The following is a 16110-nucleotide window of genomic DNA, read 5'->3' as shown; positions in this document are numbered from 1 at the left end:
TGTGATTGATTTGGGGACCATATGTATTTGGTTTTCTGCAGTTGGTCCTGATACTTGTGAGTGTGTGTATTCATGTGTGTTGGGTGGGGGCAGTTGGCAGCCTCTGAGCAAATCTTGACCATCTTGAGCTGATTATTGCAGAGGTTGGTTTCTTATGTGGGTCAGAGTTTTATTATCACATATGGTCAAGCCATTGGCCTATTTGTATATTAAATCTCTCACTCATTAATAAAAGAGCCAGCAGAATGATGGACTGGTTCCAAGAGGATATGAGAAACTAGGCTTTGTATAATAATTGGGGAAAGGTATGATGATATAAAAATTAATGAATTGATACAAAATGGTTCGTGTTTCTCAGGACAAGGTAATTTTAACTTTTGGGATATGTTTTTTTTTTTTCACTTGCTGCCTGCTCCTTCTCTCCACTACGCCTCATCAGTTTTTGCTTCTGTTTTTACCAAACTCTGAGTTACTGGGTTGTAATATTCCAGTAAAGTTACATTTCCTGAGGGTGTCAGGTGAACATCAAGTGAGTTTATTAGAAAATCCTCTAGAATGAAACTAATTTCAAAAGCCACACCTAAACCATCTTTTGGCTTTATTTCCAAGTTTTGAATAAAAATTTATCTATTATTTAATCTTCACAATAGTTCAATGCAAGTACCCTATTTTGGTAGTACAATTATTATTCCCTTTTCTCAGATGCGAAAACTGAGGCACGGGTTAAGTATCTTGACTAACCAGTACTAAATAATTAAGCAACAGGTACAGAATAGTTGAGCACTGCTTTTGCTGCCACCTCAGGTTATAAGAGCGAGGAAAGGACAGCCACAGGAAATTGACACACTCCAATACCTTGAAGGCTGTGGGCAACGCCAATTATCTTTGTCGCCAATTATCCCTATGTCTTTATGCTGCTTCTGAATTCTAAATCCTTGTCTAAGGGAGGTCACAGGTGTGGTGGTTGGGAATTTAAGCTGGGCTCCACGTCCGTATTTGCCTTTGCTAGCTGTGCTGTCTTGAGCAAGGCATTCAGCTGCACTGGCCTGTTGTTTCCTGACTTGTAAAAGAGAAAGCTGGAACAATGTTCTTTGAAGTTCAGGTGCTAGTGAGTAGCATTGGAAGTAAAGTACCAAACACCTGTAGAAGGATCTGGTAGCTTTAAACTTCTGCAAAGGAAAGATTTTTTCCATCGTAGCAACGGCTACTCTGTTCCTAAGTCTCATTCTCCGCCCGCCGTTGTCATAGAAATCCCGGACGCCCCAGCAGGCTGATTCCCCTCCCGCGGTACTCCTGGCGGGGCACGTGACGACGCACGCGCGTTCTCGGCGGCGGGGGCGCCGCGGTGCCTGCCGGGACTGAGCTCTTAGTAGCCAGATCAGGAAGTGGCGGGCGGAGCCCCCGGCCGAGTCGCGCCGCCTTAGCCGCCGCCGCCGCCGTCAGTGCCGAGACCCCGACCTGGCGGGGCTGCGCTGGGCGTGCGTGCGGGCAGGCGGGGGCGCTGACGAGGAGCAGGAAGCGGTGGCCACGCGGGCGTGGGCGGCTGGTCGAGGTGGAGGCGCTGGGAGGCGGCGGCCGGTCGCGTGGGGCGGCCCTCCTCGCTCAGGTAGGGGCTGCGGCCGCCGGGTGAGGGGAGCGGAGCCCCGGCCTGTTGTTCCCCGGGACCGCCTCCTCCCGAGGGGCGAGCTTGTCTTCCAGCTCTCGGGAGGCTGGGGCTGCGGTTCTCTGAGCGAAACACTAAACACCGTAACAACTTCTTGGGAGCATTGTCTTTTAGGCCGGAGGTCCACTGAGCTAACTTTTGGGTTGGATAGAGGGGAAATTCGCAGAGAGCCGATTGTGTCTCTTCCTAGCCCCCGACTTTACATTAGCGGTAGGCGAGCGAAACGTGTGTGGAGTTTAGGGAACCACTGTGTCCAACTAAAGGCTGTGATTTAGATGCACCTTCACGGGCTGTTTTTTTAAGCTGCCTTTTGGAAACTGGGTTTGTAATGATTCGTAAAGTTTAGTTATAGTCGTTTCGTCTGCAAAGTCTAGAGGCATGTTCCACATCAAAACACTACGGTACCTCTTCGTCCACCTCTCCATTCCTTTGATTTAAGGGGTAAGCATTCTGGTTTCTTACCTTGCTGGCTGTTCTTGGTAGTGTTCTTAGGTGCTGGTGGCAGTTCTGAGGCTTACGCGGGGAAAGAAGCGAAAGAGACGAAGAGTAGAGAGGTTGAAAAAAGCCTTATGGTAGAGTGGAAAGAACGTGTGCTTTGGAGCCAGAAGACTTTGATTTAATTTTTGGCTTCTTAGTGACCATCCGTGGAGGAACGCGTTAACTCCCTGAGTTGTGATTTTTTTTTTTTTAATGGAAAATGGGCATGGTAATGTATCCTGTCTACTACACAGGCCAGTATATGTAAAACTCTACAGATTTTTTGAGAGGTCTGAAAAAAGGGGAAAGTTTGGCGGAGCATGTGATAGTGGGGGGGAGAGAGAGACAGACATTAAGTCTTCTGCTCGAGGTGCCATTGAACATTATCCGTAGCACACAGGTCGCCTTTGTTTCAGAGGCCTTGACCAGCATTTCAGGTCTGGAGTAGGGAAGCATTTGATTTAGGAAGCAGGGTATTCGTGTCCTGGCCTAGGTACTTAAAATGTGTGACCTTAACTGTACCTCTTCACTTCAGATTTCACATAATAAAATAAGGAATAAAACCAATACCTATTGTCTCATAGAATTGTGAGGCTCAAGTGCTGTAACCATTTAGGTTTTTGTAACCTCTAAGGCTTTTGTTTAAGTCTGTGTTAAAATCATGATTAAAAGCCTGGTTTAATTACCTGTCTTTACAAGGTGAAATAAATAGCTACATATGTTTCCTGTTTTTGGTTTGTTGCCCCCACTTTATCACTTGTGATCCCCTCCAGACTCTCTCCTACCTTCTTCACCCTAGCATAATCATTGTTATTTCTTTTCAGATCCAACTCAAAATAGTAGCAGTGAAATAACATATTTGTATAGCTTTATTATGTAAAAAACTGCTTTTCACAAACATTGTCTCATTTTAAAGTTGGGCTAGATGTAGACAGCATTGGTAGTATCTTCATTTTGCTTACGATAAAACTGGATTTAGAGAGGTTTAGTGGATTGCGTAGGGTCATGCTGCAGTTAGAGATTAGTACTGAGGGTTCCAGAAGTCAGGTCTTTGATACCAGTACCTCTTATTCAAGTAAAGTTTACTCTGATTATTTCTTATCAGTGCTTATATTTTTAACTTTTTGCACTCTAAGTCACATTTTATTCATTGCTTTTTAAGCACGGTGCTCAATTCTTTAATCTCAAATGTAAGCTGCTTGAAGGCAAGGGTTTATCTTCTAGAACTCTTCAGAGCTTGGAGTACATAAACTCAAGACAAGTACACAAGCTTAGAGTCACAAACACAAGACATTTAATAAAGGCTTGTGAAACCTGTAACAAGGTTAAAGCAATTTAAAGATGTTTTTGTGTTCATTATTCATTTAACAAATATTTATTGAGCTACATTGTGCGTGAAGGCTTTCACAGTTAAGACGGGGCACCTGGGTGGCTCTGTTGGTTAAATGTCCGACCCTTGAGCTCAGCTGAGGTCTTGATCTCAGGGTGGTGAGTTCAAGCCCCGCGTTGGGAACCTATTGGAAACAAAGCAAAACAAAATAAAGTTTAAAAAAAAAAAAAGTTAGAGTCTTCTTCCTCCCAGACCTTCCTTCCCTACTGGTGAAGAATGCAAAAATCATTTACATAATCAATTTGGTGCACTTCCTAGACTTTCCATGGTATTCTAGGAGAGTTCCAACTTGAGAGGAATTGTATTTTCTTTTTTAAAGATTTTATTTATTGAGGGGGGGGAGAGAGCGCGTGCGAGGGAGTGCGAGCAGGAGGAGGATGGGGGGAGGCAGAAGGAGAAGGAGAAACAGACTCCCTACTGAGCAGAGAACCCAACGTTGGGGCTTGTGGGGCTTGATTGCAGGACCCTGGGATCATGACCTGAGCCGAAGGCAGACGCTTAACAACTGAGCCACCCAGTTGCCTCCAAAATAATGATATTACAACTCTGTACCGAATGCTATGCTTACCAGAAGTGTAGCTACCATTCGTCACCATACAACGCTATTACAATACCATTGACTATATTCGCTGTGCTAAACCTTTCATCCCCATGACTTATTCATTCTTTTTTTTTTTTTGTTAAAGATTTTATTTATTTATTCGAGGGAGGTAGAGACAGCCAGCGAGAGAGGAAACACAAGCAGGGGGAGAAGGAGAAGAAGAAGCAGGCTCATAGCGGAGGAGCCTGATGTGGGGCTCGATGTGGGGCTCGATCCCATAACGCCGGGATCACGCTCTGAGCCGAAGGCAGACGCTTAACCACTGTGCCACCCAGGCGTCCCGACTTATTCATTCCTTAACTGGAGGCCTGTATATCCCACTCCCTTTCACCCATTTTGCCCATCCCCCAAACCCTCTTATCCCCCTCTCCTCTGGCAACCATCAGTTTATTCTGTGCTTATGGGTCTCAAGGAAGGAACTTTTTAAATTTTAATTCCAGTGTAGTTAACATACAGTGTTATATTAGTTTCAGGTGTATAAAATAGTGAGTTACCAGTTCCATATATTACTCATTGCTCATCAAGATAAGTGTACTCTTAATCCCCATCACTTGTTTCACCCATCTCTCCCACCCGCCTCCCCTCTGGTAACCATCCGTTTATTCTCTATAGCTAGGAGTCTGGTTTTTGGTTTGTCTTTTTCCCCCTCCCCTTTGTTTTGTTTCTTAAATTCCACATATGAGTGAAATTATATGGTATTTGTCTTTCTCTGACTGTCTTATTGTGCTTAGCATTGTATTCTCTAGATTCAGCCATGTTGTTGCAAATGGCAAAATTTCGTTCTTTTTTATGGCTAAATAATTTCCCATGTATATATATACACGACATCTTATTTATCCATTCATCTATCAATGGACACTTGGGCTGTTTCCATAATTTGACTATTGTAAATAATGCTGCAGTAAACTTGGGGGTGAATATATCTTTTTGAATTAAAGTTTTTGTATTCTTTGGGTGAATACCCAGTAGTGTGATTATTGGATCATAAAGAAGAGAGGAACACCTTAAGTACTTGTTGAAGGGCACTTGGGTGGCTCAGTAGGTTAAGTGTCTGACTCTTGATCTCAGCTCAGGTCTCAATATCCTGGTCCTGAGTCAAGCCCCTACTTAAAAACAAATAAAATAAAATACTTGTTGAATGATCTGTGGCTTCCCTGGTTGTACTGAAGTTGCTTAGAACTGTGGAGTTTTAGAACTGGGGAAAAAACCGAAAAAGGTCTAGTCCCACCTCCTACTAAATCAGGAATTTTCTGTAGATATTTCTAACATTTTAATCCAGCCTTTTTATCACTTAAAGAGTTCACCAGTTTTATTTTTTAAAAATATTTTATTTATTTATTTGAGATTGAGTGAGAGAGCCCAAGCAGGGGGAGTGGCAGAGGGAGAGGGAGAAGCAGGCTCCCCCCAAGCAGGGAGCCTGTGTGGGGGTCGATCCCGGGATCATGACCCAAGCCGAAGGTGGACGCCTAAGCAACTGAGCCATTCAGGTGCCCTCAGAGTTCACCGGTTTTAAAACACATCTTTTCATTTGTAAGTAATTCTGATGGTTCTCTCTCTCTCTCTCTTTTTTTTTTTTTTGCAACGAGCCTACATCTACCTCCTGATTTCTGCCTAGTAGTTCTGATGTTATTTCTAGAGCAGCATTGTCCAATAGAAATACATGTGAGCAGCAAATGTGAGCCACACATGTAATTCAAAATTTTCTAGTAGCCATATTTTTTTAAAAACTAGAAAAAATTAAGGCAAATTAATTTTTAAATGTTTTAATTTTTAAAATTGTATTTTAAATTTTTCATTATTGAAGTATAATTGGCAGGGGTGCCTGGGTGGCTCAGTTGGTTAAGCGTCGGACTCTTGATCTCAGCTCAGGTCTTGATCTTAGGGTCATGGGTTCAAGCCCTGTTGGATTCCATGCTGGGTGTGGAGCCTACGTTTAAAAAAAGGAGAAAGAAAAAGTGTAATTGACATACAGTGTTATATTAGTTTTAGGTGTACAACATATTGATTCAACAACTATACATTACTCAGTGTTCACCGTTGAGTATAGTCCCCATTTGTCACCATGCAACTTTATATAATTATTATTGAGTATATTCTGTAATGCTGTATTTTTCATCTCTATGACTTATGTATTTTATACCTGGAAGTTTATACCTCTTAATCCCCTTTTCCTATTTTTCCCATCTCCCCACCAACCTCCCCTTTGGCAACTATGAGTATGTTCTCTGTATTTATGAATCTGATTGTTTTTTTTTTTAAATTATACATATAAATGATATAGTATTTGTATCTGTCTGCTTATTTCACTTAGCATGATATCCTCTGGGTTCACCAATGTTGTCTCAAATGGCAAGATCACTTTTTTTTATGGTTAATATTCCATTGTGTGTGTGTATATCACATTTTCTTTATTTGTTGGTGGACACTTGGATTGCTTTCATAGCTTGGCTATTGTAAATAATGCTGCAGTAAACATAGGGCTGCATATATCTCTTTGAATTAGTGTTTTTTGTTTTCTTTGGGTAAATGCCAGTAGTGGAATTATTGGATCTTATGGTATTTCTATTTTTAATTTTTTGGAACCTGCATCGTGTTTTCACAGTGGCTGCACCAGTTTGCATTCCCATCAACAGTGCATGAGGGTTGCCTTTTCTCCACATCCTTGTCAACACTTGTTATTTCTTGTCTTTTTGATACCATCCATTCTGACTAATGAGTTGATATCTTATTGTGGTTTTGATTTTCATTTCCCTAATGATTAGGAACGTTAAGCATCTTTTCATGTATCTGTTGGCCATTTGTACGTCTTGTTTGGAAAAATGTCTGTTCAGGTCCTCTACCCATTTTTTAATCTGAGTGGTGGTTTTTTTGGTGCTAAATTATGTAAATTCTTTATATTTTGGATATTAACCCCTTATCAGGTATATCATTTACAAATATCTTCTCCCATTCAGTAGGTTATTTTTTTGTTTTGTTGATGGTTTCCTTTGTTCTGCACAAGCTTTTTATTTTGATGAACTACCAATAGTTTATTTTTGCTTTTGTTTCCCTTGCCTGAGGAGACATATCTAGAAAAATGTTGCTAAGGCCAGTGTCCAAGAGATTACTGTCTTATGTTTTCTTTTAGGAGTTTTAAGGTTTCAGGTCTCATATTCCGTCTTGGATCCATTTTGAGTTTATATTTGCGTGTGGTGTAAGAAAGTGGTCCAGTTTCATTTGTTTTCTGTGTGTAGCTGTCTGGTTTTCCCAGCACCATTTGTTGAAGAGACTGTCTTTTCCCCCGGTGTATATGTTCTTGCTTCCTATGTCATGGATTCATTGGCCACTTAGGTGTGGGTTTATTTCTGGGCTCTCTGTTCTGTTAATGTGTCTCTTTTTGTTCCAGAGCTATACTGTTCGGTTACTGTAGCTTTGTAGTGTGTCTTGAAATCTGGGATAGTGATACCTCTAGCTTTGAGCTGCTTTTTCAAGATTATTTTGGCTATTCAGAGTCTTTTGTGGTTTCATACAAATGTTAGGATTACGTGTTCTAGTTCTGTGCAAAATGCTGTTGGTATTTTGGTTGGGATTGCATTGAATCTGAAGATTGTTTTGAGGGGTGAGGACATTTTAATGATATTCTTCTAATCCATGAGCATGGAATATCTTTCTTTCTTTTTTTTTTTTTTTTTAAAGATTTTATTTATTTATTTGACAGACAGCCAGCGAGAGAGGGAACACAAGCAGGGGGAGTGGGAGAGGAAGAAGCAGGCTCATAGCGGAGGAGCCTGATGTGGGGCTCGATCCCGTAACGCCGGGATCACGCCCTGAGCCGAAGGCAGACGCTTAACCACTGTGCCACCCAGGCGCCCCATCTTTCCATTTGTTTGTGTCATCTTCAGTTTCTTTCATCAGTGTCTTACAGTTTTTAGAGTGTAGGTCTTTGACCTCCTTGGTTAAATTTATTCCCGGGTATTTTATTCTTTCTGGTGCAATTGTAAATGGGGTTGTTTTCTTAACTTCTCTTTCTGCTACTTTGTTATTAGTGATTAGGAACAGGACTCATTCCTGTATATTAATTTTGTATCCAGCAATTCAGTGATTTCATTTATTAATTTTTTTGGTGGAGTCTTTAGGGGTTTCTATATGTAGTATCATGTCTTCTGCAAATAGTGACATTTTCATGTGTTCATTACAAGTTTGGATGCTTATTTTTTTTATAATCTTTTTAAAAATCTTTATAATCTTCTTTATTTGTTTGAGAGAGTGAGTGTGTGCATGAGCAGGGGGAGGAGCAGAGGGAGATGGACAGACTCCCTGCTAAATGGGGAGCCTGATGTGGGGCTCAATCCCATGACCCTGAGATCATGACCTGAGCTGAAGTCAGACACTTAATCGACTGACCCACCCAGCCACCCAACAAGTTTGGATGCTTTTTTTTCTTGTCTGATTGCTGCATCTAGTACTTCCACTACTGTGGTGAATAAAAGTGGGGAGAGTGGATATCTTTGTCTTATTTCTGATCTTAGAGGAAAAGTGTTCACATTTTAACCATTGTGTATGATACTAGCTTTGAGTTTTTCATATTTGGTCTTTATTATGTTGAGGTATGTTCCCTCTAAACCCACTTTGTTGAGAGTTTTTATCCTGGACAGATTTTTGTCACATACTTTTTCTGTATTTCTTAAAATGCTCATATTGTTGGGGGAAAGTAATTTTAGTATTTTATTTAACCTAGTGTATCCTAAAATATCATATCAACATGTAATCAGTCTAAAACATCTCATCAGTAATTCTAAAAGTTCTTTGTACTGTGTCTTTTAAATCTGGTGTGTATTTTACACTTAAAGTACATCTCAATTCTAGCCCCATTTCACGTGTTCCATGGGCACATGTGATCAGTGACTATCGTATTGGACAGTCAGTTCTAGGGCTTTAGAGAATAATTGTTTCTCTTTACTAGTGCCTAGCATGGTGCCTGGCACACAATAGGTACTAATTAAAGATTTTTAAGTGAATGACTAAGTGAATAAATACAAGTGCTGGAGAGCTAATAGTAAAAGGTAATTTTGTTTGGAAGTAATTCTTCTTGAGACCTATGGATTTGTCCTATAGGTTTGAATGATTAAAATCTGTATTAAAAATACTTACTTATATTTTTGCAGAATTATGGATCCAAGCCTGTTGAGAGAAAGGGAGTTGTTCAAAAAACGAGCTCTCTCCACCCCTGTAGTAGAAAAACGTTCAGTATCTTCTGAATCATCATCATCATCAAAGAAGAAGAAAGCAAAGCTAGAACATGGAGGATCATCAGGCTCTAAACAAAATTCTGGTTAGTAGAATTGACTTTATTTTTTTATTTTTATTTTTTATTTTTTTTTAAAGATTTTTAATTTATTTATTCGACAGAGATAGAGACAGCCAGCGAGAGAGGGAACACAAGCAGGGGGAGTGGGAGAGGAAGAAGCAGGCTCATAGCAGAAGAGCCTGATGTGGGGCTCGATCCCACAACACTGGGATCACGCCCTGCGCCGAAGGCAGATGCTTAACCGCTGTGCCACCCAGGCGCCCCAGTAAAATTGACTTTAGGACTGTTCAGTTTTTATTTTTCAGGAAACCATTTAGTCATGGCAAGTTCATTTTTCATTTATTGTGAGACATTAAGTATAAGGGAATGTAATAGGAGAATATATGGTTCTTAAGATGTTAATAGTCTTGTGTTATAGTTAGAATTTAGGTTATTATCTTTTCAGAAAATACTTTTGTTGAAGCTTAATTTATATACCATATATTTCACTCTTTTTAAGTGTACAGTTCAAAGATTTTTGGCAAATTTACAGAATTGTGCACCTATTAATGTAACTGAATTTTAGAACATTTCCATTATCCCCAAAAGATCCTTTGTTCCCATTTACAGTCACTTCTTGTTCCCACCCCAGCCCCAGATAACCAGTAGTCTACTTTCTGTCTCTATATATTTGCTTTTTCCAGACATTTCATATGAATGAAATTGTATAATATGTAGTGTGTGGCTTCTTTTACTTAGCATTTATTGAGAGGATCTTTTTGTTGATTATGCTTTTAACATGGTGTATTACATTAGTTGATTTTTCAGATGTTAAACCAGCCCTTTCATTCTCGGAATAGGTCCTTCTTGGTTGTGGGATTCAGTTTGCTTTGTATTTTGTCCAGGATTCATCTATGTGTAGCATGCGTCAGTACTTCACTGTGCTTTATTGCTGAAGAGTAATCCAGTGTATGGATATATTACAATTTGTTTATCCATTCGTTGGTTAATGGACATTTAGATTATTTCTACCTTTTGACTATTATGAATAGTGCTGCTATGAACATTAATGTACAGGCTTTTTGTGTGGACCAAAATGACTGTAACATTTTACATTCTCACCGTCAGTACATGAGGGTTCTATTTTTTTTTTCCATTCTTTTTTTTTAAAGATTTTATTTATTTATTCGACAGAGATAGAGACAGCCAGCGAGAGAGGGAACACAAGCAGGGGGAGTGGGAGAGGAAGAAGCAGGCTCATAGCAGAAGAGCCTGATGTGGGGCTCGATCCCATAACGCCGGGATCACGCCCTGAGCCGAAGGCAGACGCTTAACCGCTGTGCCACCCAGGCGCCCCTTTTTTTCCATTCTTGTTAAGACTTGTCATTTCTTGCATTTCTTGTGTTTTTGATTATAGCTATTCTAGTGGTTGTAAAGTTGTGTGTGTGTGTTGTTTTTTAAAAATATTTCCTTGAGAAAGAGCATGCACGAGCAGCGGGTGGGAAGGGGGGAGAGGGACAGAGGGAGAAGCCGACTCCCTGCTGAGCAGGGAGCCTGAGGTGGAGCTTGATTCCAGGACTCTGGGATCATGACCTGAGCCAAAGGCAGGCAGCCGTTTAAGTGACTGAGCCACCCAGGTGCCCCTCATTGTGGTTTTAACATGCAGTTCTGTAATGATTAATGATGTTCAGCGTCATTTCATTTGTTTATTAGCCGTTCATGTGTCATCTTTGGTCAAATGTTTATTCAGATTTTTTTGCCCACTTAAAGTTTCATTGTTTTCTCCCTATTGATTTATAAGAGTTCTTTATATATTCTGGATACAATTTCTTTCTTCTTTTTTAGATTTTATTTATTTGAGAGAGAGAATGAGCAGGGGTAGGGGCAGAGGTAGAAGCAGACTCCCCACTGAACGCAGAGCCCCACATGGGGCTTAATCCCAGGACCCGAGATCAAGACTGAAGCCAAAGTCTGACACTTAACTGACTGAGCCACCCAGGCTCCCCAGATACAATTTCTTGATCCAGTATCACTTGCATTCTAGGTGTGTCATATCTAAGAAATCTTTGCCTAACCCAGGGTCATGAAAATTTACTTCTGCTTTTTTTTAGGTTTTTAATTTCTTTTGACAGTGTTTTGTTGTTTTAAATGTATAAGTCTTACACTTATTTCATTAAATTTATTCCTAAGTATTTTATCCTTTTTGATATTGTGAATGAAATTGTTTTCTTAATTTGATTTTTGGATTGTTCATTGCTAGTATATAAAAATACAATAGGTTTTTTTTTTTTTTTTTTTTGAGGTAAATTGAGAGCGAGAGAGCACACATGGAGGGGGAGGGCAGAGGAGGAGGGAGAAGCAGACTACCTGCTGAGCAGGGAGCCCCGTGGGGTTCAGTCCCAGGACCCTGGGATCATGACCTGAGCCAAAGGCAGATGCTTAACCAACTGAGCCACCCTTGTGCCCCTACAATAGATTTTTTAAAATAAGTTTTTAAAAAGATTTTTTTTTTTTTTTGAGAGAGAAAGCTAGCATGAACGGGGGAGGGGAGTGGTGTGGGGGGGGAGGGGGAGCAGATTTCCTGCTGAGCAGGACCCTGGGATCATGACCTGAGCTTAAGGCAGATGCTTAACTAACTGAGTGACCCAGATGCCCCAGAAATACAATAGTTTTTGTACATTGATCTTGTATTCTACAACCTTGCTGAACTTGTTCATTCTTTCTAGTTTTGTGTGTGTGTGAATTGCGTAGGATTTTTTCACATACAAGATTGTGCTATATACGAGTAAGGACTGATTTACTTTGTCCTTTCCAATGTGAATGCCTTTCCTTCTTTCCTTTTTTTCTGCCCAGGACTGGTTAATAGAATGTTAAATACAGGTGATGAGGGTGAACATCTTTGCCTTGTTCCTGATCTTAGGGGAAAGGCATTCCATCTTCCACATGTATGTTTGATCTTAGCTGCATGGATTTTGTAGATGCCCATTATCAGGGCAAACTGCTTCTAGTTTGTTGAGAGTTTTTAATCTTTTTTTTTTTTTAAAGATTATTTATTTATTTATTTATTTGATAGAGATAGAGACAGCCAGCGAGAGAGGGAACGCAAGCAGGGGGAGTGGGAGAGGAAGAAGCAGGCTCATAGCGGTGGAGCCTGATGTGGGGCTCGATCCCATAACGCCGGGATCACACCCTGAGCCGAAGGCAGGCGCTTAACCGCTGTGCCACCCAGGTGCCCCGAGAGTTTTTAATCTTAAGTGGGTATTGGATGTTGTCAAATGCTTTTTCTGCATCTTTTGTGAAGATAATGTTCTTGTTCTTTATTAATATTACATAAATTGATTTTTCAGATGTTAAACCAGTCTGGCATTCTTAGAATAAATTCTGCTTGGTCATGATGTATAATCCTTTTTATTTGTTGTGGAATTTCAGATTGCTGGTATTTTGTACAGGAGTTTTGTGTTTGTATTCATGAGGGTATGGTTTGTAGTTTTCTTGTGATGCCTGTCAGGATATTTCTGGCCTCATAAAATGATTGGTGAAGTATTCTCTTTTCCACTGTTTTCTGGAAGAGTGTGAAGGTTTGATATAATTTTCTCTTTAAATTTTTGGTAAAGTTCACTAGTGAAGCCATGTGGGAAGCTCTTGTAGAAATTCTTACAGGTCTGTTCAGACAACTCGTTATCTTCTTGAGTTAATTTTGGTGCTTTGTATCTTTTTAGGAGTTTGTCCATTGCATTATCCACACTGTCTAAAGTTTTTCAAAGTATTTCCTTGGAATCCTTTGATATCTGTAAGGTCAGTAGCGATAACCCTCCTCCTTTCATTTCTGATTTTTAAGACTTTGTGTTTTATTTTGTTGATCTTTTCAAAAAATCAACTTTTGATTTCATTAATTTTTCTCTTATGTTTTTCTATTTTTTTATTTGTTTCTATTTCACCATTATTTTTCCTTTCTTCTACTTATTTTAGGTTTAGTTTAGTCTTAGACTATTACCTTTTAAACAAGGTCTGTCCAGTGTAATTGACAATACCTACCTAAAAATGTAGCAATAGTAATCTTCACGGATGTCATTTTGTTAGATGTTTTGCAAGCTGTTTAACTAATCGATGTTAAAGCAGAAGTAATCTTTTTATGAAGTAGGGCTGTCGGTCTTATTATTAGCACATACATAAAGTTGATTTTTCCTTATTCTAATGAAATGTACATTGAATTAATTTGTAGTACACTGTTTTAAACATTAGCACAGACCCACTCTTAGACCTAGTCACTTTGATCTGCTTAAGAATATCTTTGCTCCTGCTAAATAACAGAATTCAACCAAGTAATTGAAGATCTAATTGGCTTTATGAAATGATTTATGAATCAGGCAGCATCCCATCTAGCAAGTAGAGAGGCTTTCCAAGGAATTGTACAAAATGGAAGTTTTTTATAGAAGGAGGGTGGAGGCAGGAAAGTTATTGGCAAAAGAAAAGGACTGTTCTAGGCCAGGCCCTCTCTAGGGGGAAGAGCCCTCGGGTCTGATGCAGATGACCTCATCTTCCTTTGGGGAATGGAGAAGGGTCCATGTGGCATACTCTGGCATTGATTGAAAAATTCCTGACTGACCAGTTAAGACTACGTTTCTGAGGGGGTTTGAAACTGTGGTTAGATTATGTATTAAACACCAGTTTTGGAACTTGGTTAAAGTGATGCTAATTTGGGCCTGTGGTTTTCTTTTTCTTTTCTTTTCTTTCTTTTTCTTTTCTTTTTTTCTTTCTTCAGTACAAAATCTCAGTGTCTTAAAAACAACAAAGATTTGTTGTTTCTCTTTCATACCACATGTTTATCATGTGTTGGCAAAGGGTCTTAGCTCCTTATAATCACTCAGAGGACCCAGGCTGATAGAGGACCTGATCTTTCAAGTGTTGGTCTCAGTGCTGGAGGGAGAAAGAACTCTGGAATATCTTGCCTGGTAGTTAAAATCCTCTTGCCTGGTGGTGAGACATCACTTTCTCTCACAACTTACTGTCTAGAGCTAGTCACAGGGCTGTACCCAGACACAAGGGGTTCCAAGGGCTCTGAAAAGGGGAAAGCAGGAAATACCAGGTGTAAACACTGAAGACTACCATACCACCCTAGATTGGGTCACTATCAGTGGATTGTCTGATTAGGTGCTTACAAGGTTTCCTGGCTTAACTTTTTTATGTCTACTCTGTACAGTAGTCAGTGATTTTTCTAATCATCAGTCTGATTATGCCACTGTTTTTAGGCTGATCATCATTGCTTTTCAGATGAAGCCCATCTTTTCCTGATGTTTACATGCCCTACCTGATCTAGTCTCCATTACCTTTTATACCAATATGTCACTGTTTTTCTTATACTTTGTCCTATGATACTGTCCTGTAGCTCCTTTAACATGCCTTTACTCGCTTTTGACTCTTGACCCTTGCCCACATTATGTCCTCTTCCTGGAATATTCTTTCTTAGGTCCTTCCCTCTTTCCTTTGGCTACCTCCTATTCCTCTTTTAGGTTGCAGCCTAAAAGTCATATTATTACTTTCCTATTTGAATTCAGTGCTTAGCCTTTGATTCCCATAGCACTCATTATTTCTGACAAAGCTATTGTGTGTCCTTGTAATTGCGTGATTACTTGTTTGCCATTGTAACCTAATCTCTCACACATAGAGGCACTCAATACATGTTTGTTGAATGGTTAAATAAATTACAGTGTAAGGTAGGGAAAAGTTAGCAGTGTCCATTATCAAGAAATTTAGTAATTAAATGATCTGTATGCTTCCCATTTATGGCAAGGACTTGGGAGTTTACCATTTATGAAAATGTGGTTTTATTAGTGCTCAGAATATCTCTTGGTACCAAAGTATTTTGTATACAGGTTTCACAGGTCCTTTGAAAGTTGGTTACATTATTTGTGTTTATTTATAATGTTAGAAAAAAAACATTTGTGGAGAAGTGATTCCAAACTGACGGTTAGGGTTCTCTAAGTTGAAAATGACAGATACGTATTTTTCTTTTTAAGATTTATTTATCTGAGAGAGAAGGAGAGCTGGGGGAGGGGCGATGGGAGAGAATCTTTCAAGCAGACTTCCCTCTGAGCCCCACTGGGGCTCCATCCCATGACCCATGAGATCACGACCTGAGCAGAAACCGAAGAGTCGGACACCTAACCAACTAAGCCACCCACGCGTGCCTAAATGTGTATTTTTCACTTCATATATAAAATATTTTCTATTGTGACTTAATTTTCAGTAGCTTCTTAATAAGCTAAGTTGATATGTCATATTTAAAGGCTGCTACTTCCATTTTTTTGTTGTTATTTTGAGTAATGCTTTTAGAAATCTCTTTGTATCTTGAGGTTTTTTTCTTTTGAACTAATTTCTCAGGGTAAATTCCAGGAATGATATTTCTGGTTAAGGGCAGTTTTGGTGGTTAAGAGCGGGCTTATGTTTGCTCATGGGTGGTAGCAAAGTAGTATTAGGGTTATAAATATAATATTTGTACAGCCCTTGTAATTCCAAGAAATAAAACTGCAGTATTTCTTAACAGGTGTTATGTGGTCCTATCTTTCACCTTTTTTTGGGGGGGGTAGTCTTTTCAGCATTGGGTATCTTAGCCCTTGAGAATATGAATATGAGCAGCAAAATGAAAGAATAAGCTCAGGAAATACAACTTAGGAGGTATACTAGTAAGTTTTAGTTTGAAAATAGTCTGGCCC

At 39.7% G+C, this 16110-nt stretch overlaps 1 protein-coding gene across 1 annotated transcript in view; it reads left to right on the top strand.

The window, feature by feature from the left end:
* Positions 1 to 1372: 1372 nt before the first annotated feature.
* The window catches only part of GTF2E2 (general transcription factor IIE subunit 2), a 64212-nt gene continuing 49474 nt past the window's right edge, over positions 1373 to 16110 (top strand). Inside the window, exons 1-2 of the mRNA XM_002920822.4 lie at positions 1373 to 1606; positions 9276 to 9442. Of these exons, the coding sequence (XP_002920868.1) occupies positions 9280 to 9442 (163 nt within the window). The 5' untranslated portion in view covers positions 1373 to 1606; positions 9276 to 9279. The remainder of the gene's footprint in view (positions 1607 to 9275; positions 9443 to 16110) is intronic.

The sequence above is a fragment of the Ailuropoda melanoleuca genome, chromosome 18 (genome assembly GCF_002007445.2).
Source record: "Ailuropoda melanoleuca isolate Jingjing chromosome 18, ASM200744v2, whole genome shotgun sequence".
Lineage (NCBI taxonomy): Eukaryota > Metazoa > Chordata > Mammalia > Carnivora > Ursidae > Ailuropoda > Ailuropoda melanoleuca.
The sequence above is the reverse complement of the archived record's forward strand: the minus strand, read 5'-3'. Positions and strand labels throughout refer to the sequence as shown.